General features: G+C 40.2%; 1 protein-coding gene across 2 annotated transcripts in view; it reads left to right on the top strand.

Annotated features, from left to right (window-relative positions):
- Positions 1-22830, top strand: part of POU2F1 (POU class 2 homeobox 1) — a 419716-nt gene that overhangs the window by 172284 nt on the left and 224602 nt on the right. For both annotated transcript variants that reach the window (XM_030203955.1, XM_030203956.1), the window contains exons 4-6: positions 7015-7068; positions 18008-18127; positions 19596-19775. In XM_030203955.1, the coding sequence (XP_030059815.1) occupies positions 7015-7068; positions 18008-18127; positions 19596-19775 (354 nt within the window). The remainder of the gene's footprint in view (positions 1-7014; positions 7069-18007; positions 18128-19595; positions 19776-22830) is intronic.

Here is a 22830-nt window from a genome sequence, read left to right as displayed (position 1 = left end):
GCTTATTATGGTCGGGTCATCCTCAGTTTGCCCACCTTCTGGCACACCTCGAAACCAGAGATTTTTCTGATGGCCCCTATTTTCCAGATCATCCAACTTATAGGACAAATCCACATACTGCTTCCCCAACTCTTGGATGCTGGAGGTGTGAGTCGAGATCAAATCCACATGCTCATCTACTTTCAATTCAGTGTTTTCCACCCTTTCCCCCAGCTCTTGGAGGTCAGAGCTTCACGTAGCTGTGCGGTCCAAATTTTCATCTTTAGAGGCTCTGTCTGCTTGTATCCCGGATAGGAACTGCCGCAACTCAATGGAAATACCTTTTTTTCAAGGCAGGCAACCGTGATTCTGCTAGAGATAATGCGGAATCTTAGTCTGAAGGGGAAAGCTGCACTGGTGACACATGGCGCCCCAGGGCCTTACCTTCCTTTTGTACCGGCGGACGATTCGCCTCATTTTTCTTTGAAGAAGATTTGCTCATATTTTTCAGGGTTATGCAAACCGATGCTTGCTGTTATTGTGCGAAGATGGAGGTGGATAGAGCAATTGTTATTGTGTTTGAAGTGGGATTGAAGGAGCTAGGCTGCCACATTGTGCGGTGGCGTCACTTCCTGTAAACCTCAGCTTTATTTTAAATGAGGCATATTTTACTTCTCTGTCCAGTATTGCTTGCTTTACTCAGTAGTTCCTAAGAACATGAGTATAACTGTCACAACTGTCAGGAATGGTGAGCCCTTGGACCAAAGCCGGAGCTTTGGCAGACAAATCACCTGGGCTGGCACAGGCAGAAATCAGAACAGACTGGACTAGGAAAAACTAACAGACTCAACAAGGCAGGACAGAGGTAACTAACTATAATGAACAACACAAGAACCGGATCCAGATGAGGCAAGGAAAAGAAGGCAAAGGGTCAGAACTGGAACCCAGACAGGGCAAGCAAGACTTGGAACTGGATTAAAACTGGGACTGGGACCCAGAAATGCAAGACAAGGCAAAATACGGAAGTAGATTAAAACTGGGTCCAGAAAAGGGCAAGACAAGGACATGGCAAGAACTGGATCCGGACAGGACTAGACTGAAAGAGACAAGACAAAGCACAACTAGACAGGCAAGACAGGGTAGGAGCTAGGCAACAAGAATAACAGAAGCAAGACAATAAGGCAGGGACAGGATTCAGGATTCTCAAACAGGCTTGGCTGGAACAGGATTCATGATTCTCAAATAAGCTTGGCTGGAACCTGTTTCTGGAATGGGCTTGGCTTGTCTGGGCCTGGCTTGCCTGGAACAGGAATCTGGAATGGGCCTGGCTTGGCTGGAACAGGAATCTGGAACGGGCTTGGCTTGGCTGGAACAGGATTAGCTCAAACACAGAGCAGGGGCAGAACCTGTCTCAAACTTATATTTAAATTTTAATTTTTACAGAGAACTTAAATCAGATGTACTAGAATGATGATGGTACTGTTGTTCAAGAGTGATTTTGATCTCTAAATCTAATCATGCTTTCTTTATTTTTGAATTAATAGTACTTAATAATTTCACCTATGATATAGGCTTTATAAGCACCCAAACAATGTAGAACTCCAAACCAGTAGTATTTAATGAAAAATATTTATCAGATCATTAGGAAATGCAGAAATCTTGTAACAATGATGAGTTAAATCTCCAATTTTTTTGATGGATTAGAAGGCAAAGAAATATCCAAACTTGATGTGATGCAAACATGATCCAGTACAAAGATAGATTCAATAGTAGATTTTATGATTGAAGATGTACGTGATCTTTAAACGAAAAGGTAGTCCAATCTGGAAAGAGTTGTTTGGAGCTGAGTAAAAAGTGTAATCCAAATTGTTGGGGTGAGTTAACCTCCATGAGTCTATAAGATTGCACATTGACATTAGTTGGCACAGAGATTGATTTGCCTTTAAAGGCCTAGCTTCACTGAGGATTTATGATCTAGAATTGTAGGCATGTTCATATTACCTCCAAATATCACTTGATTAGTACCAGAAAGTGCTATTTTACCAGAGAGAACATCAAAAGAATTCTGGATTGTCAATAATGGGACATAGATATTTGTAAAAATACATGTGTATTGAGCAATTTTTCGAGTTAATATGATCAAATAACCTTCAAAATCTGTAACTTGTGACAACAGCTTATATTGTAGAGATTTAGCTAATAAAATAGCACCATTCTTTTTACCTAGGGCTGGAGAAAAGAAACAGTCTTGTATCCAGTCTTTTTTTTAAATTTTTTAACTTTGGATGAAAGATGTGGCTCGGATAAAAACTATAGATGGATTAAATTTCTGGAAATATAATAACTTTTTTTCCCTCATTGGATGTGAGATCCCTTTAACATTCAGAGGTAATATATTTATTAATGGGACTCGGAGGTAGGTAAAAGGAAAAAAAGGATAGACAATTGCTAATCATCCATAAACCATTATTAAATACTGTGCTGTTTACTCAAGTTGGTCTGTGTAAGATTTACATGAGCAATGTTAGTAGCTAATATGTGATGCATGAGAACACTGATTTACAATAAACATGCAAACAGTAACAATTTTAAAAATTAAAGGAAAAAAATACCGTCACCCTCATGAAGAGGACAAATGGGGGTCGAGACGATGAATGGGGGACAAAGCAAGGCAAGCACTATAAGCACCCATGATGTATAAATAATCAGGTGCAGCTTATATATAAATCATATAGAAGCCATTTCTGACATTTCTTGTTCATCCATGAGTTCTTCTAGTAGTTAAGAATCAGAAAAGGATTTGATATTGTTGCAGTAGGATAACCTTCGTAGTTACTGGTGAGAAAAGACCAAATTTAACATTTAGGGCCTTAAGTCGCAGAGCCTGAAGACATTTGTTTTATTTACAATCTGTTTAGAACCGTTCCATATCATATTCTTCTGGACTCTTGCTGCTTTCAGTATTTACATAACTTGAGGGAAATGTAGAATTTTCAAGACAGTTGGGACACGGCCATTTTTGAGAGGAAGAACAGTATACAGGAACACAATGTGCTCTCACAGTACTACAAAATGTCTGGAGAATTGTAGATTAAGTAATTTTGGTAGAAATTCCTCAATGAACTTCAGCATATCATTGTTTTCTGATCCTTCTGGCACACCTAAAACTTTGAGGTGGTTGTTTATTCTGGTTGCAGTTTGCAATCTTCAGTTGCAGTTTGCAGTTCCATAATTGTTTTTCATTTTGCAGTTCTGGTTAATATCATCTTCTATAGTACTGAGCCTGTTTTTGGCTTCAGTTATACGCGCTTCAAATTGAGAGAAATGGATGTTTAGTGTGGCTATTTCTATTTTACTGCTGCTATATTTTTGGTAAGAATGTTGTTGAGCTGCATGCTAACATGGGGTGTGGAGTCGGCACCATCTTTACTGGCAGAGCTTTTACATGGAGACGGCGGCTCTGGCATAGATCGTTTTAACACTAGTTACTACTACTACTACTACTACTACTATTTAGCATTTCTATAGCGCTACAAGGCACACGCAGCGCTGCACAAACATAGAAGAAAGACAGTCCCTGCTCAAAGAGCTTACAATCTAATAGACAAAAAATAAATAAAGTAATCAATGTAGCTTCACTTTTGTTTTGTTTATACAACAAGGCAGGATGAAAAATTTGTATGAAAAGTACTCACCTGGAACAAAATTAAATGTGGGTTTATAGGTAAGGCCTGCAGAGCTCACTGCTCATTCTGCCATTCAATTTCTGTGCTTGAGTGTGTCTCTCCCCCCCCCCCCCCCCAAGCTAATGATGGATCTTTAACACTGTATACTCTAGCTCATAGCAAAATATTTTGCTCCATGACCATCTGTTTTAATTTCTTGGTGGGTCTGGCTACTTCAAGGAAAGCTTAGTTGAGTCAACTTGTATTTTTACTTGGAAAAAAGTATAGTAAAATTATTTAAGCTTGTTTTGTTTAATATACAAATACATATAGTAACATAGTAGATGACGGCAGAAAAAGACCTGCACGGTCCATCCAGTCTGCCCAAAACAAGATTTGCTACTTTTTGTGTATACCCTACTTTAATTTGTACCTGTGAAAATGCATTTTCTCTGTGGAAAAGCAGGCTATACAAACGTCACATGTGGGTGATGCCGTCGGATGGAGCCTGGGTTGAAGTAGGGACTACCAAACTTCTAAAACTTTCTACCACTCACCACTAACCATGTGCAAGACAGACATCCTGCATCATGGAAGTTGTATGGATCCCCCCCCCCCTAATTCTCTTTTACAGGAAACACAATAGTTATATTTTTCTTCAAATGATGGTGGTTGCACTTCAGTGTGCATAAAATACATTCTTCAAAAAGTCTCCGTTCAACAGATTTTTTTTCCCTTTTAGATAGATTAATTTAGTTGGGTTTTTTAGGGGGTGGGGTGGGGGGGTTGACTGCAGGTTAAAATTTCTTACATTGGCTTATAAAAGTCTTCACACACTTGTACATTTTTTTCACGTTCTGCATGCTCAAAATAAATTGAGTTCAAAAGGTATTAGTTTTTCACTGATCTATACAACATACTCCACATTTTGAATGTGAAAAGAAAAACTATAAAAATATTCAAAAAGGTAATTAAAAATAAACTGAAAGTAAAGACTTCTAGGCACTGTACCTCTTCACATATGTTTCTTGTATCTGTATTCCTTGAGTGGTATTGGTCAACTCTATTGTTTCAAAATTGGGGAGTTTGATTTGGCTTTGGCCTTTTCCATATTTTCAGTAATGTCAAAGGAGAAGGTCAAGAAAATGCGCTCAGTAATGCTTTATAACGGCCACCAACCTACCTCAATGTAGGTATATTATGTCTGGGTGTAATGTTTGTTTGGGGCATTTGTCAAGAGATGCCTTAGAGGTCTTTGTAACAGGCAAGACCATATGAGGATGCTCTTGTTTGGAGAAGCTGGATCCATCTGCATCAGAACTATCAACATTGGAGAGGCTTGGAGCTGCACAGGATACAGGTGAGCACATTTCCATCAAAGAAACTTTGCTTCTATTAGAACATGGATAAAAGCCATGGAGTTGGAACCTGTGTCTTCACCTTCATAATGAAAGCAAAAAATTCTGGTGTATCTGCATCAGGGTATACTAGTGCAGAACACTGAGCAAAAGCTTATAAGCTTCAGCATCAGTTCCTGTCAGTGCACAGTACTAAGAGGGCCATGCACTCACAAAGGAGGCTGAATCAGTCTCCAATCCAAAGTCACTGCCTCTAGTATGCCTTAGATGACCTGAGAGGATGTCACTGTTCCTGTTTCTTTTCCTTTTGAATGAGGTGTCCCTCCAGCAACTGGGCTGTCGAGAATTCCCTAGGCTGTCAAGGCATGCCATCTTTGGGGCTGAAGTGGGAACTAAACAAAACAAAATGTGTATATGTGTACTTGGGTTTATATATGTAGGAGTGAAAAACAACTCTCTATATTTTGCATTATATGTATATCTGCATACATATAAGTTAGACTCTGGAGAGGTCAACCAACATAAATGGTGATCAAACAATGGTCTGGTAGGGGACCAGAATAAAAGGCTTTGTGTTACTGAATCCTGCTGCTAATCGGAAGCCAATGTTGTGCTGATAACAGAGGCGTCACATGAAAAAAAAAACCCATCTAGCCACAAACCATCTTAACAGCAGTATTTTGAATGAGGTGTAATCTCCAGTGGTCTAACTTTGTGGGTTTTCAATGCTTTAATCCATATTACAGTTATTCAGATAAACTATCCATATAATTTTATTCAATGGCATGGTGAGTACATGGTGATCAAACAATGGTCAGGCCCAGAGAAACCACACTGGGTTCCAAGAAGAACAGAAGACACCATATGGCAACACAAGAACTTTATAAGGTTTAACTTGTATGCTTAATTTATATGGAGAGAGGCTAACTTTCACCTCTCTATAAGATCTTGCCCTGTGAGTAAGTATGTAAGTCTGTCTGTCCCTGAGGCAATGGAGGGTTAAGTGGCTTGCCCAAGGCCAAAAGGAGTGTTCGTGGAATTTGAATCCTGGTCTCTCTGGTTCACAGCCTGCTGCTCTAACTACTAGACTGCTCCTCCACTGCCTTCATTGTATGCAAATCTATCTGATGAATATTCATTGTGGGTATCCTGGAAACCAGACTGGTTGGACGTGTCCCAGGGACCCCTGCTTTAAGGCCTTTTCTTGATTTCCTAATTGACTATTGCTCCTCCTTTTCTCTTGTGGAGTATTGCACAAACCCTTTTGGATATCAATTAATGAACTGTTTTTTGGTAAATTTTTTGTTTTCCTATTCAAATACCTTCCCTGTGATGTTGGTATATATCACCACAGCTTTTTGGGAGCTGTTTGTCCATTTGACTACTATCTTTGTGGCTATGCAGGCTGCTGTGTGTGTTTTTTTAATGGCGGTATACCAAATGTTGCATGTATACATAAAGCAAGCAAAAGTGGTCAGCATCCATTGCCTACTGCATTGCTGCTTTTGAATATTGGCCCCATTTATGTTTTCTATCCCCCCTAAGTCTTTGGATAGAATGTCCACTATTTCCAAATTAGCTGACTGGACAGATACAATTCCTGTAGTGGTTTGGTAATACTATTTTCAGTCAACTGCAATATAAAAGGTTCCCCAGCTATTCAAAATTATATGTAAATAGTAATCATACAAGAGGAATCTCATTCCTGTTTGAGAAGCCTGTATATATCTATATCACCTTTGGTTCAAGTCCTGAGTCTGAAAATATTTTGACTGTTCACATTCATTTTCCTGGTCCTATAGTCACCATTCAGACTACTGAATTAGGCCATTTGCCAGAACCCTGCTAATCAAAAGTACTTTCTCTTGTCAGAATATGATTTGTTCAGTACAGAGGAATCGTTCATATTGGTGTGAAAAGTAGAAGTTTCTCACTCATTCTTCTCTGAATTATCATTTACCTTCTTAGGACCACTGTTAATCCTCACTTTCATTCTTTCCACTATTTTGTAGGTCCAACTCGCTGGAACAAGTTTACAGGCTGCTGCTCAGTCCTTAAATGTACAGGTAAGGATTATGGGTTTTCATTTTATCCTCACTTCTACAATAACATTGCTTGAACTTAGTTGCAGTTAGTCAACTTGATAGTTAAGGCGCTAGTTTTATATCAGCTTGTTATTTCAGAGCCATGTTTATTCAGTCTGCTCTCTGCAATGGCAGCAATTTATCATCCTTATTAATATGAGGTTTATATGGGGGTTTTCAATTGTGGTTCTCAAAAACAGAAATCTAGCAAAGCTCCTTGGTAATTTCAAGCCATTTTTATTTCCATCTTTCCATGTAGTAGGATAGCATTGCTAACATGGAGTGGCTTAGTTGTATTTGAGAGGAAGATGATCGCAGTGAAACTGAATGACTGTCCTTGGGTTACCAGTAGTTTTGGGAAGATTTTGGGAGGTGGTGGAGGGGAGGCTTAAAGTATAAATTCAGTACTTCAGACTGAGTGATGAAGATGTTGTATAGATGAGTGGTTTACCTTGCTAACTTAGAGTTTATAGGTATGAATGGCATAGCTTGTTTGGCATATCAGTATAGATTTCAAGGATGACTGTCTTTGCATATGCAGTGTGTGTTTTACAGATAAATGGCACATATTTTTGTGGTGCATCTCGATACGAGTGTGGCATGACCAGTATTGATCATGCAGTCAGAGCTTCTCAATATGTATGTATGTGTGTGTGTGTGTTTTTATGTTTTTACATTTCTTGGCACATACTTGTGAGTTTGCTCAATGGTCATGGCACCTTTAATCAGATTTTGCACTGTCTTTGTCCTGCCACTCCTTCCTCTCACAGGATCCTATCTCTTATTTCTCCATCCATTCCACCCACAATTTAGCATCTGCTTTCACCCCTCCGTCCAGATTATGTGATATGCTTTTACCTCCCATGCGATGCTTCCCCCTCCTTCCTTCTCTTGGCAGGAGGAGAGCAACCAGCGCTTATTACCTGACTCTCCCATCTTCAATCCAGTGTCGGAATGTTTAGAGCACAGCAGGTGCTTTATAATTATGGAACCATTCATGGCCACACTTCAGATTGAAACCAGCAGAGTAGGGGGCATAAACAGTATAAATGAGGTGCTCTATTCTCCACACATTGGGAAGGAAGAAAGGGAAGAGGATTGTACCTGGAGTGGAAGAAGGTTATCCTGGGGCATAGGAAGTATTTTCTGTGGTACACCAGTCGAAAAGTACAGATATAGGTGAGTAGCATTAGTTACTTGCTGTGACAACAGTGAACTTTTTTTTTTAACCATGGCAACTGAACTAAATATTCTTTTTTAAAGAAATACATTTACTGTGCTGCTACCACTTATATCTGTAGCTCTGTTAGACTCACTGGTTGCTTTTTTGTTCACAGAGTGGAGTAAAGCAGTGAAATGGTACACAAGCTATGCTTTCTCATTTAAACCACTCTTCATCACATTAAAATATGAAACCCCAAAAAGGGGCTGAAGAGTGAAATGAAGTATGGAATGGCATCATTAAAATACATCCTTGAATCAGTTGTGTCGTGGACATACAACCTGGCAAAGTATTCATGGAGTTTCACTGGATAGAGGGCCCAGTGCTACATGGGAACCATTGCAAAGAAAAGAAGGAATGAAGCAGGAGTAGGGTGTAGTCGTCATACAGCTCCAGTGACCTTCCATTCGTGGTGAGAGAAGGCAGAAAATTGCCTTGGTTGCCATGGTAAACTTGCATCCCTAAGAGGGATGTTGGCAAACAGGCTGTATCTCCAGTGCAGAATGTTTACCTTCCTGTGCTGTAATTATCTCTGAATGACTGGCAGAATTAATCAGAGCTTTATGTTAATTAACCTGCTCTGTGGTCCCCAAAACAGGTGGTGGAAAATATGCAAATCAATGCAGAATTTAAATGCTCTGCATAACCGGTTTTAATTACCATAAACCTCGCTCGCTCGTTCTCTCTCCCTCCCTTCTTTTTTGGCTGCAGTATATTTTTTTCTCCCTTAGCATTGCTCAAGGAAAAACACCACTGAAGTTTGTAAACCTTGATTTATTTGTAGACAACTGCATTGGCTTTGTATAGTCCCAAATGGCATTGGCATGGTTCAGAAAGTAGAGTAGTTAGGGTTTGTCTGCTTTAGTTTAGGATAGGCAACACTTCGCTGTGCTGTCAGTAAACACATTCTAAACCTGATGTAAATGCTAGTGTGAAGTCAAATCTTTCTCTTCACATCTTTCTTTCATAAGATCTTATAATAAAGGTTTTTATGATTGAAAAGAGAGTGATCAATAGTAAATCCTATGCTTTGCTAACTCCCGGGGAAAGATAATTTACATTTGCTGCAGCAATGAAGGAGTGAGCTGAACAAAAACAAAAAAATTAAAAGGACATTGGTGAAAAAGAACATCATCCCTAATTCTGCATTAGCTGTTGCAGTAATAGTCTGAAGAGAGATTGCAAGTGTATAATAGCAAAACAGCATTGACTTTGGATATACCATATAGTATAACATCTAGGAGCATCTTATGCTGCAGTAACAGCAAAGGCAGATTGTAAAATTCAGAACAAGTGTAACTTGGAGATAACGCACTTCACAACTGGAGCATAGACACCACCAAAACTGCAGTAGCACATTGGGGCAGTACCAATGCAGAAGCTCAGAAAGTCAGTCTTTGAAAGTACATTAACACTGTGATGAAACATAAATGTGAAAACTGGAGTAATGTAATAATGTTAGAGCAGAAGTCTTATAAGTTCAACAAGATGAGGCTTGATAATCTAAATGTGGGTTCTAAAAAAATTTGAGTCATGTGAAAGCATTGACTTCATTACTTTATGCTCATCATTGGTCTGTTGGATACGTGGAGATGTTCAGCTATGTCACCTATATCTGGAATCGGATGGAGGAAACCCACAAAGCATGTTACTGCCATGTCATCTCAAACTAATGGCAAGAAGTTAAATATGCTTGCCACACTTTGGTTTTTACTTTTTTGTGTGCCATGAATTCAGAAGTCCTCTGTATGGCGGAAAGGATCTGATGGGTGAATCGTAAGTTGACGTATTGTGTGAAGGAAGGATGTGAGTAAAGTATTTATTAGTCTGTGTGGTAGAAAATTGAATGTCAGTGTGCATGATTCATACTTGCTAATATAGCATTGCTGAATGCCAGTTGTGTGTTTCCAATACCTTATAATCCTGGGGATTCATTATACACTAGATCAGTGGTTCCAGATCTGTACTAGGGAACCGTAGCCATTTGGATTTTTGGGATTTCTACAATGAATATGAAAGCAGTGTATGCAAATGTGTCTCATGCATATTCTTTGCAGATATCCCAAAAACCCAACAGACTGGATGAGGTCTCCAAGGATAGGTTTGGGAACTACTGCAGTCAATATTTGTGGATAGAGAAGATGAATGTGTTATGTATGTAAGACCTGACTTGCACATGTGAGCAAAGTAAGCTTAACAAAATGAGTCTGAGAAGGGGAAAAAGGCTTAGCTTAGAGTTGATGAGAAGGTGAGAAAGTTGTACAGAGTATTGTTTTCATAAAGGCAGGCCAGTGTTTTAAAAGGTAAGTAATACCATTCCTGGTAGGAAAAGCATGCTAGCCTTTTTAAAGCAGTTTTTGTGTATAATGGTCTGGACCCAGTGTTTTCTAGTCTTTTCAAGCCCAAGACACACTTACATTACAAAAGGTTGTGTGGCAAACCAATCTATGTGGATCAAGCAGCACAGATACAGACATGCCCCTTCTTACTCACATTTTTTCAGTCCGATTTCGCGCATTAGTGTCTTGCCTCTGCCACTGCAATCCGTTACCTCTTCTCTTCTGTTTTTCTTGCTGCGATCTGTGCAGTGCTGGCACCCTCGGCAATAGCCAGCTGCTTCAGCCAATCCTAGAGGCCTTCCTTCAGCTGCATCCTGCCCTTGCTGAAGGAAGGTCCCAGGACTAGCTGAAGCAACCTACTTACTCGGCCTTAGCTGCTTCCTTCAGCTGAGTCCTGCCCTTGCTGAAGAGTTGCAGAATTACTGAAAGCCCCACCAGTCTCTTTCCTGAAACATGGACAAATCACAGTGGAGCAACATTCTAATGGCTTCTGAAATTGGCACATTTGTGTCACAGCAGGAGGCTCATCCACATTACTAGCTTTAAGTGGGTGTGGTTATATATGTACATGAAAACAGCATGGGGGTGCATTTGCAAGTATATAAAAATTATAAAAAGATACAAAGGAGAAGTTCTATGATTGAGATACTTGTCCACCCTTAGAGATGTAAAACACTTTGTGTTGTCTCACTTGGGTGATTTTATACTCTCAGAACTCCCTTACACATCTATCCATATATATACAGCACCTCATTTTGGCACACTCTTGGGTCAATCCTTTCACTTGTATTATTTCCATTAGACCATACCCTGGTTTGTATGATTAGTGTTTAGAATTTTTACCAGAGGTAATCTGGGAATTTAGGTTTTTGACCATTGGTTTACCATGAAAACAGACAGGCATGCATACATGCAAGATGCAGATAATTGCTGATGGTCTGTTCCATAGAAACATAGAAAATGATGGCAGATAAAGACCATATGGCCTACCCATCCATGCCAAGCTCTACAATCCTTTCCTCTCACTTTGAGAGCTGTTGTATTTGTCCCATGCTTTATTGCATTCATTGGGAGGCTGTTTGCACATCTACCCTTTCCATAAAGAAATATTTAGATTACTCCTGAGTGTATCCAGTGCTTCCCTTCAGTTGAAAGAAGCTCATCTACTGTGCTTTCTTGCTGCAGAGATTATTTAAATGTCTCTCTCATCTCCTCTCTTCTAAAGTATGCATATTGGGATCTTTACATCTTTCTCCATTTGCTTTATGAGAAAAAAATACTTACCATTTTAGTATCTACTTCTAGACAGACTCCATCTTCTTTATATCTTGTTGAGGATGTGGTCTCCAGAATTGTACAATTATGCCATTGCCAAATGAGTTCTTGCTAGAGTCTTACACAGAGGCATCAGCCCACCTTTTTCCTGTAGGCCATTCCTTTCCTAATATTAGCCCCAGGTTCCAATTTTCTTTCATGCATAGAAGTACTGTACCCGCTCCCTTGAGTTTTTGGAGCCCAAATGCATGATCTTGTATTATTTAGTATTTAAGCTGACAAAATTCTAGACCATTCTTCAGGCTTTGCTAGATCCCTCTTATTATTCACACCTTTCAGGGTCTCTACCCTTCTGCAGATTTTGGTATCAACTGCAAAGAAGCAAACATTACCCAACAACCCTTCAGCAATATCACTTACAGAAAAGTTAAAAAGAATTGAATCAAGGACGGATTGCTGTGTGGCACACCCTTATCCTTAGAGCAGGCGTGGGCAACCACGGTCCTCAAGAACCATAATTGTCAGATTTTCAAGATTTTCACAATGAATATGTATGAGATGTATTTACATACAGTGGAAGCAGTACATTCAAATAAATCTCATGCATATTCATTGTGGAAATCTTGAAAACCTGACAAGGTTATGTTTCTCGAGGTCTGTAGTTACCATTTTTGCCTTACAGTGAACTCTGTTTACCACTACCCTTTGTCACCTCCCACTCAACCAGTTTCTGACTTGGTCATTTTACAGCCCATATCAAAGGTGCTGAGTTTATTTATAAGCTGCCATTGTGGAGCAGTGTCAAAGGTGTGCTGAAATCAACTATACCACATCACTCCCTCAATCTAACTCCTTGCCACTTGGTCAAACAAAAAAAATTATTCAGATTCATCTAACAAGACTTCTAGTAGAATCATGCTGTCATTGGATTCCAGAAACTGATGCTAGATAAATTAATGCAAATACTGCTTAAAAAAAAAAAGTGGATAATGCAAAGTTGGCCTAACTGGTCTGTAATTCCCATTCTCCTTCTTAACTCGCTTTTGTGGAGATGACATCTGCCCTTTTCCTGTCCTCCAGGGCCACTCCCACCTCTCAAACATTGAAAAGATTAGACAGTAGACTCTATCATATTGTCTACTTTTAGCTTAGCTAACTTCTTATGAACATAGCTTTCTGAAAATTGTTCAAGGTCTGTCTCACTTCCATTTATATTTGTTTTCTGTGGTCCCTGTCCCATCTGGTTATATTTTATCTCCTTTTAGTTTGACTAGCTCCTTATGAATGAAGATCTGTTTGAGAACAGTCTGAATGACAAATCCTGGAATATCTCAAAAATCCCTAACACACTCCAACCATATATGGGTAGAGTGTGTTAGGGATTTTTGAGATATTCCAGGATTTGATTGCCATTCAAACAGTTCTCCAACAGATCTTCACACCTAATCCCAGACCAGTTCTTGGGGGGAAAAATAAACTGGGATGTCTGTGGCACAGTGGCCTTTTGGCATTCCAAGAATCTCTATCAATGTACTTCTAAATAATTCCATCAGAGAGAGATTATCTGACTTGGAGAAGTTAACAAAGTGTATCCTGGCAAAGTTCTCAAGTTTCTGAATCTTATTAGCCAGTTCCATCATTCCACATGCTGATATATCCCCCATCTTCTGCATTTTCATTACTCTTTGTTTAACCTTCCAATCTTCCCCATCGTATCCAGTCCTATAGCCTCTTGAGAAGAAATACAAGACTTAGATACAATTATGCTTTGCAAGAATGTTTCTTATAGCCCACAGATATTTTCTCCAGTCTAATTATATCATCTCAGATGAATTCTAGGGTTATGCATGCAGGCTTCACCAAAGGAGCTAATGGGAGCATTTAAAACTTTCTGACAGTATCCTGAATTACTAAACCACCAACTTCACTCACTGCTGGCACTAGCAACCATCCTGGATCAGTTCCCCGTGTTTAAATAGATGAAATACTATACCTCGCATCGCCTCCCAAGGCACCTCCGCAACCTTCAGTGGTTTGGTCTGGCAATCAAACTACCCCTTCTGCTGGTACTGCACTCATCGGTGTCTCTGCAAGTTCTGATGCTGTCACCAGTGACTCGATGCTCCTCACATTCTTGGGCCGGGGGAGGTAGCCATTCTTTGATACTCAAAGAAACATTGAGCAACAGCAAGGCTACCTCACCATTAGTGCTGAATGCCATGGAACTTCTCACAGCCTGAACCACAAACTGGTCCATTGATGACAATGTCGGCAGTGAGGGCTTGGAGAGGCTTTGCCTTCCCCTTGCACTTCACCATATTAAAAGATAATAGAAAAACAACACATACTCAAATCGCAGCAGAGTTTGGTTTGGCCTGGCTGTATTGAATGCCAAATTGGATCTCCTCCATACCTCATGAACAGTCTTGTGAAATAGTTCAAGGTCTACCTTCCATTTCTACTTATTTGTTTACTGTTGTCCTTATTATTATGTGAACACAACAGAAATATTTGTTAAGCTATTCAGCTTTATCCTCATCAGCTTCTACATATTCCCTCCCTTCACCCTTGTCTAACAATATCATTTTTGCACTCTTGCCACTAATATATCTAAGAATGTTCTCCATTTGTTGCCTGTAAAACTTTCTCCTCCATCTCTATGGCTTCTGTGATACATGTTGCATTTGTGTGTTTAACACTTTCTTGGGTTTCAGTGACATTTTGACTCTGCTGTCCTGCAAAGAAGGGTCTCATTTTAGGTCCTTGTCCTCCTCCAATTACTCTCTTCTTATCTGTCTTTACTCTTAGTATTTGTTTTTGATATTGAGTCCATTGTCAAACTGCTTTAGCAACTCCTGTTTTTGCTCTTTGTCTCACTATGTTTGGACATCTTCTTTCTTTGTCCCTTTCCTTCAGTTTCTTGCTGCCAGCAGACCTCTGTATTCCCAGACTCCAGCTTTTTTTTTTTTTTTTGTTAAATGCAGAAAGCAGAAGTTAGTACAGTGCGGGCAGCACATTGGTAGTTACTTTGGCTGCCATTGTTGGCAATGCATGTGGCTGCCAGAATTCTGCCTCTGTTTCTGTTCTCAACATTCAGTTGCATCTGGTGCTCAATGCATCTGTTTCCCATTTCACTTGGCCTGGGGATAAGAGAAGGTAGGACTTTTAAGGAGGTAGCTCAGGAGGTATGTTGAGTATGCATCTTGTGAAAATAGTTCAAAGTCTACCTGGAAGAAAAAAATAGAGGAGAAACTATTACTGCCCCCCCCCCCCCCCCCAAATGAGGGTTTACTCCACAAACTTTTGTTTTGTTAGATGGAAAAAAAGAAAAAAGGTTTTAAATATGTTAAATTTGTTTCCATAAGGAATAGAGAGCTTTTTACTGCATATTTGGGCAGTCTGCCAGTCCAGGGGTGGAGTCAGGATGGAGCCAACAGTTATCTGATATTGCTTTTGAATATTGGCAATACTCTAGTAATTCCCGGCAAGCCATTGAGTACCTGGAAATTCAGTACCAGTACTGAGATGAGGACCGGCTCTGAATATCTGGACTTAATTCTTTGCAGCGGCAACCACCGTTTAAAGAACTGCTGGCGGCTAAATATTGAGCAGAGAGCATTATGTGTTTGGATAGATTGTATTCTGGACGGTCTTTACAAGTATATGTGTAAGCATTAATTTATAGTGACAATACACTTACACATTGATGCTTTCACCTGCTGGCATTTACGCTTGCTCAGAATCACTTACTAATGTCTTTGAAGAAGGGCTGCATTTTGATAAAAAATGTTAATTGTGATTAATTGCACAATTAATGTTTTCTTATTTTCCCACTGCAGCTTCTTGTGACTCTCGGCAAGTCACTTAAACAAGTACCTGAATATAATATGTAAACCATTTTGATTGTAACCACAGAAAGGCAGTATATCAAATCCCATTTTCCTTTCCCTAAAGAACTGATAATCTACCTCCTTCCCACCCCTAGATCCAACATCTCTCCCTTTTTCAACCTTCCTTCCCTCTCTTCTTCACCTGGTCCATTATCTCTCTCTTTCCTGGGGTTCTATTATATATCTCTCTGTCCCTCCCCAGCACCAAGCTCTTCTCGTGGCTTCTGGAGCTCCCTGCCTCAGCCATAGCTTCCATCGGTGACTCCTCCAGTTCTGCTTGTGGGTCTGCAGCTTACACTTCTCCCCCTACACAGGGTTCAGCATCTGTCCCCCCTCTCAGTATCCCTGCTAGACTAACTTAAAGGTGGTCTTCTGCTGGTTCTGGGATTGGCAGCATTGCGCACATGCTGTCTGTGGCCTACTCCTGCCCTGTCCCCACCTCCTCTGACATCACTTCTTGTTTCTGCTTGGGCGGAACAGATCAGAAGGAAAGCTTCAGAGTAGACAGCGTATGTGCAACGCTGCTTCTGAAGATCAACAGAAGACCGTTTTTAAAGTAGACCAGCGTGTGGGTGTGGATGATGTTGAACTGCATATGGAGGGCAGGGGTTGGGATTGGAAGAGAGCAGAAGAGATGTTTGGAGGAGACAGGAGACACTGCAGTGCGATTAGTTGTTGTTTTTTTTTTAAATTGCATTAAATCATTAATCGTGATTTAAAGAAATTTAGTGCATTAAGCAGAGTTACCTATCATTAAAGTGCAGCCCTGCTTTTAAGTCATAGTTCTTAGAAGAGTGTTTAAATGTAAAAATTCTCTTATCTCTCTGACTAGCAAATCTGCCTATCCTGTGACAGTATGCTTTTCTGAGGAAAGCTCCCTTCTTTATGCACATTTATAGAATTGTACACATGCAAATGGTAAACTTGCCATTTATATGTGCAAATGATGCTGCACATATGGATATATTTTTGATCTGGAATGGTAGTTTGGATGCTCCCTTCTCCTTTCATAAAATATTTGCCTACTTTTTTGCAACCCAACTTAAGCATCCTTTTTGGTGCTCAGCCTGATTTTATAAAATTGTCTCCGTCTTCTTCCTGCCTTTTTTTTTCTTTTTTTAAGTTTGGCCAGATAATCTTCTATCATCTTTTGCACCGTTCACTGTTTGACAAGACAAAATGTTTCCTTCCGTTTACCCTCCAGAGGCCAAATACAGGTTGGGTGAATCAGGTCTACAGCAATGAACTGCTGTCACCTATTAACAATGCAGCATAGACCATAAAATTATTGTAACATAGCAGCACAACCTGAGTCAGCATTGACACCGGTGCATATATTCTGAATGTGCAGCAATCTTATCAAGGTATAACATTGTTTACTGCATATTCTGGGATCAGACATGATACTGTCATAACTAAACTTTGAATTAACACCAGAAGTAACTGGAAGATACACCCAAAAACTACAGAATCTTAGACTGAATAATGATGTAGGATCTTTAGTATAACTGTTTTAAAAATATTAACCCTTCCCTTTCTTAATATTATACTTCTGATTGCAAGATCATATTTCCATTTTGTAATGCATCTTTCTTCCTCTCATCTGGTGACTTAAATCCCGGCAAAATTCAAGGCTCCAGAGAGCTAACTGATTTAAGGAGGCCATACTTGAAGGTGTATCATAGTAAGAGCTTAGTTATAACCAGTTATGAGCAATCAATGAAAACTTGCTATGTAATACAAAATTCCCTTTAAATACAATGGTATTTGAAGAGTAAGAAGGAAGAATAATCAATGTCCAAAAAATGGAATTCTGAGAAAAATGACTCCAAAGTTCTAAAGACTCTTATGTATATTAAGAGGGTATTTTTAAAGGCCGCTTGATAAGTTTTGATGCGCTGCCTACTAAGGACAATACCGATGACAAGTTCTGAGGATGAACATTAGAATGAAGCAGCATTAACTAAATTTTTGAAAAATATGGACATTGATCGTTTTTCTATCTGACTCTTTATTTTCTATTTTCTTACATATTAGCTTTTGCGTGCTTATTTGCTTCTATTTATTTTATGAAAAGAATTAAAAGTACATTTTCATTATTTCCTGGAGTTTATGCTGGTTGGTAGAAGGTGTTTCTGATAGTCCATGGCAGCAAATATTTTATAGTGTCACAAGTTATATATATTTTTTCCTAGTCTAAGTTTAAAGAAGAAGCTGGGGAGCCCCAGCAGCCAAGCCAGCCTTCCCAGCAGCCTTCAATGCAGGCGGCCATACCCCAGACCCAGCTCATGCTGGCCGGAGGACAGATCACCGGGGTAAGATTCCCCTAGAAATTTTTAGCATAAACCTTCTGGCAGTCAGAATGTGATCCATCAGACTGAATGGACCTTCATGGCAGACTCCAGTGCAAACATCCAGAATCTTGTGTTTCCTTGAAATATCATCTGTCTTTAATTTTTGCCTAGCAGAGTTGCATGTATATTTTTCATTTGTGTTTCTTGCTCTTTTTTTTATTCTCTTCTCATAAAGCTTGCTTGTTGGAATGAGAAGCAGGAGACAGAAGGATAGGTCAGAAGGGATGTATGGGAGAATAAGAATAGAATGTATGGCTGAATCGTGGTAGACTGGGAGAGAGGTTGTATGCAGATAAGTTGGAAAGTCTGCATGGAGGGTAAGTTGAGTGGATGGAATAGTGGCCTGGTGGATAAGAGGAGACTGGGCTTAGTAGGATGGCTAGGTTGAAAGGTGTTTGTAAGGGCTGTCTAGCAGGGTATGGGATATTAGGAAGCTGTTCTTCTCATTCATTCTCTCTTGATATCTGAAAGATTTGCACATTATAGTAACAGTTTTTAGATAAGGGAAACTAGCTTTTCCCTAGAATATAACACAGTAGTTTTGCACCTTAAGGTTCACATATGACATGATTTAAATATTTAAAACAAATTAAATGTTTGAACCATTTTAAGAATATGAGAATAGTCAGACCAATGTTCCATCTAGCCTAGTATCCTGCTTCCAACAGTGTCAAATCCAGGTCGCATCTTCTATCTAAATATAAATTAGTCTTGAAAGCATGCTGTTTAAAAGATTTTAACTTTTTTTGGCTATATACAAATGTTCTGTGGTACTGTATTGAACCTGATGAGCAAGGCTAATTTGCATTGAAAAAGCTGGGACTCATCACCACCTGTTTTACAAAGATAAGTATTTGAAGGTGCCAGGTCTGTCCTTTTTAAAACAAAACCAAAGAATACAGGGAATAAACAAGACATGTGTCTGAGGCTTACCTTAGGGCATAATACAAATGAAAGAAGAGGGCAAGTTTTCATTTATGGCAGCAAGGCATGGTAGCAGACAACAGCTGCGCTTTTATCAGGCTGCAGCACTTTATCTGGCATGGCTCAGCCTCTTTTCCTCTCTGTATCTGCACTGCCTAATCGCTGCAGTTTGGTTGGATACAAAGGTGCTTTCATCTTTTCTTATAATCCCAGTTCTCTTTATTTTCTGGATAATTTTTTTTCCTGTGAACCTGTGCTCTACAGAAGATGTCTTCTGACCTTTAGTTTAGGTGCATACATCTTTCAGAGTAGTTGGCAAGCAGTTTTCAGGGCTTGAAGCTGGCATGATAGAGATCCCAAATATTTGTAGGATGCTGCCATATTAGCTAGTATACTGCCATGTGGTGCCTCATTTTACAGAGTGTTGGCAAGCTTTAGGAGGATAGGAGTTCAGTTGGGACTTTGTAACTTACTTTATCTTTTGTCTTTTTAAATGGTTCTCCAGCTTACCTTGACGCCAGCCCAGCAACAATTGTTACTACAACAGGCACAGGCACAGCTGTTGGCGGCAGCAGTACAGCATTCTGCTAGTCAGCAACACAATGCCACTGGAGCCACAATCTCAGCCTCTGCGGCAACACCAATGACGCAGATACCCCTCTCTCAGCCTATACAGATTGCACAGGTAAGGACAGAAACGGAACCTGGAAAATATTCAAGCTTTATTGAACCTAGCTGACAAATAATGATTGGAAGGTATTAGCGCATTGAATTCAGCTCCAATGATTACAAATGGACATAGTATGCCAAGTTTTAAACCTGACATAGTTGTATTCTCTGAATATTTGGTGGATATTCTTCTACCTTCATGCCCCGTCCTATAAGGCATACCAAACCCCAGCCTTGGCTGACCTCTAAAATCCGCTACCTACGTTCCTGTGCCCACTCCGCCGAACGCCTCTGGCTGAAATCTCGTGCCCTTGCTGACTTCATACACTTCAAGTTCATGCTGACCTCCTTCCAATCTGCTCTTTTGCTTGTCAAACAGGACTTTTACATCCAGGTGACTTATTCTCTCGCCTCAAACCCTCGACTTCTCTTCGCCACACTGAGCTCTCTCCTTAAGGTGCCTCCATCTCCAACTCCCCCCTCACTATCTCCTCAGACCCTAGCTGAGTTCTTCCACAACAAGGTTCAGAAGATAAACCTCGAATTCTCAACCAAGCCACCCCCACCTCTCCCTCCCCTTGTCCATTCCCCTAACTCCCCAACCCCTCAGTCCTTTCCCTCCTTTCCCAAAATCACTGATGAGGAAACAACACATCTTCTCTCCTCCTCAAAACGAACTACCTGTTCCTCTGATCCCTGCATTCCTACCCACCTTCTTAACACCATCTCTCATACTCTCACCCCTTTTATCTGTCATATCCTCAATCTTTCACTTTCCACTGCAACGGTTCCTGATGCCTTCAAACATGCCGTGGTCACACCACGCCTTAAGAAGCCTTCACTTGACCCTACCTGTCCTTCCCACTATCAACCCATCTCCCTCCTCCCCTTCCTCTCCAAGATACTTCAACGTGTCGTTCACTGCCGCTGTCTTGACTTTCTTTCATTGCAAGCTGTTCTTGACCCACTCCAATCTGGCTTTCACCCTCTTCATTCAACTGAAACTGCACTTACAAAAGTTTCCAATGACCTGTTACTGGCCAAATCCCAAAGGTCTCTATTCTGTCCTCATCCTTCTTGATCTATCCGCCGCTTTTGACACTATTGATCACAGCTTACTCCTCGATACATTGTCTTCACTTGGATTCCAGGGCTCTGTTCTTTCCTGGTTCTCCTCCTACCTCTCGCTTCCCACCTTTAGTGTACACTCTGGTGGATCCTCTTCCACTTCTATCCCACTACCAATCGGTGTACCTCAGGGTTCTGTTCTCAGTCCTCTCCTGTTCTCCATCTACACTTCTTCCCTTGGCTCTCTGATATCATCCCATGGCTTTCAATACCATCTCTACGCTGACGACTCCCAGATCTACCTCTCTACCCCTGAAATCTCAACCAGCGTCCAGACCAATGTATCAGCCTGCCTATCTGATATCGCTGCCTTGATGTCTCAACGTCATCTGACACTTAATATGGCCAAAACCGAGCTTCTCATCTTTCCCCATAAACCCACCTCTCCTCTTCCCCCCTTTCTCTATTTCTGTGGATGGCACTCTCATTCTCCCTGTCTCATCAGCTCGTAAACTTGGGGTCATCTTCAACTCCTCTCTCTCCTTCTCTGCTCACATTCAGCAGATTGCCAAAACCTGTCGTTTCTTTCTCTATAACATCAGCAAAATCCGTACCTTCCTCTCTGAGCACTCTACCAGAACCCTTATCCACACTCTTATCACCTCTCATCTAGATTATTGCAATCTGCTTCTCACCAGCCTCTCACGTAGCCATCTCTCTCCTCTTCAATCAGTCCAAAACTCTGCTGCGTGACTCATTTTCCGCCAGAGTCGCTGTGCTCACATTAGCCCTCTCCTCAAGTCACTTCACTGGCTCCCTATCCATTTCCGCATTCAATTCAAACTTCTCTTACTGACCTATAAGTGCATTCACTCTACCGCTCCCCAGTACCTCTCCACTCTTGGTTCTCCCTACGCCCCCCCCTCGGGTACTCCGTTCTGTGGATAAATCTCTTTTATCTGTCCCCTTCTCCTCTACTGCTAATTCCAGACTCCGTTCCTTTTATCTCGCTGCACCTCACGCCTGGAATAGACTTTCCGAGCCTGTACATCTAGCCCCGTCTTTGACCGTTTTCAAATCCAGGCTAAAAGCCCACCTCTTTAACGCTGCTTTTGACTCCTAACCACTACTCACTTGCCCTGTACCCTTTTATCCCCACCTCTTTAATTCCCTTACCTCTTAGTTGTTCTGTCTGTTTGCCTGTCCTATTTAGATTGTGAGCGGTTTGAGCAGGGACTGTCTTTTCATGTATGGTGTACAGCGCTGCTGTGTATGCCTTGTAGTGCTATAGAAGTGATAAGTAGTAGTACCTTGACATGTCAAAGAACTTGCCTTGATTTTAGCTAATCATGAAATTATCCCAACTGACTCTGTACCACGCATCTTGTTCCCATCATATATCTGCTCTTGGTCTCTCCACTATATGGTAAACTGTATTGTAGAAAGTATTTAGCATTATATCTATGTAAGTTGAATGCGCTAATACATGCTTATTAGGTGTATCATTAGTATTATGCTAACATTGTATTATATCTTTGGTATTTAAATTCCAGTGCTGTTGTGTGTATTTTTGATACTGTTTCATGGTAGTTTTATTATTAGGTTTCAGTTTACTGTTTTCAAGTTTACCTCATTTATTGTATTTGTTTATTCTTGGTTATTTTACTATTGTTATGCTGTTAACAAAATTGTAAGTTTTATGTTAAACTGTACCTGTTGTACACTGCCTTGGTGAATCTCTTTATAAAGGCGGTTAATAAATCCCAATAAATAAATATTGGAATCTACTGAGCAGGTAAAATATCTATTTTGGAAGGAAATATTTTAGTTGTACCATGAGAAACAAGAAATGCTTTATGCTTGTGCAATATTTACTCCTTCAAATGTAATTTTTCTGGTTTAAAGCTTTCATGCTGATATAGCCTATGATAAGTTCATTGTGTCTAGTTTAAGTTTGGACATGGACCATGTAGTCTAAGCCAGTGTTTCTCATCCTTTGTGTA

Source organism: Microcaecilia unicolor, chromosome 5 (assembly GCF_901765095.1).
Source record: "Microcaecilia unicolor chromosome 5, aMicUni1.1, whole genome shotgun sequence".
Lineage (NCBI taxonomy): Eukaryota > Metazoa > Chordata > Amphibia > Gymnophiona > Siphonopidae > Microcaecilia > Microcaecilia unicolor.
This window is presented reverse-complemented; position numbering and strand designations above follow the sequence as displayed.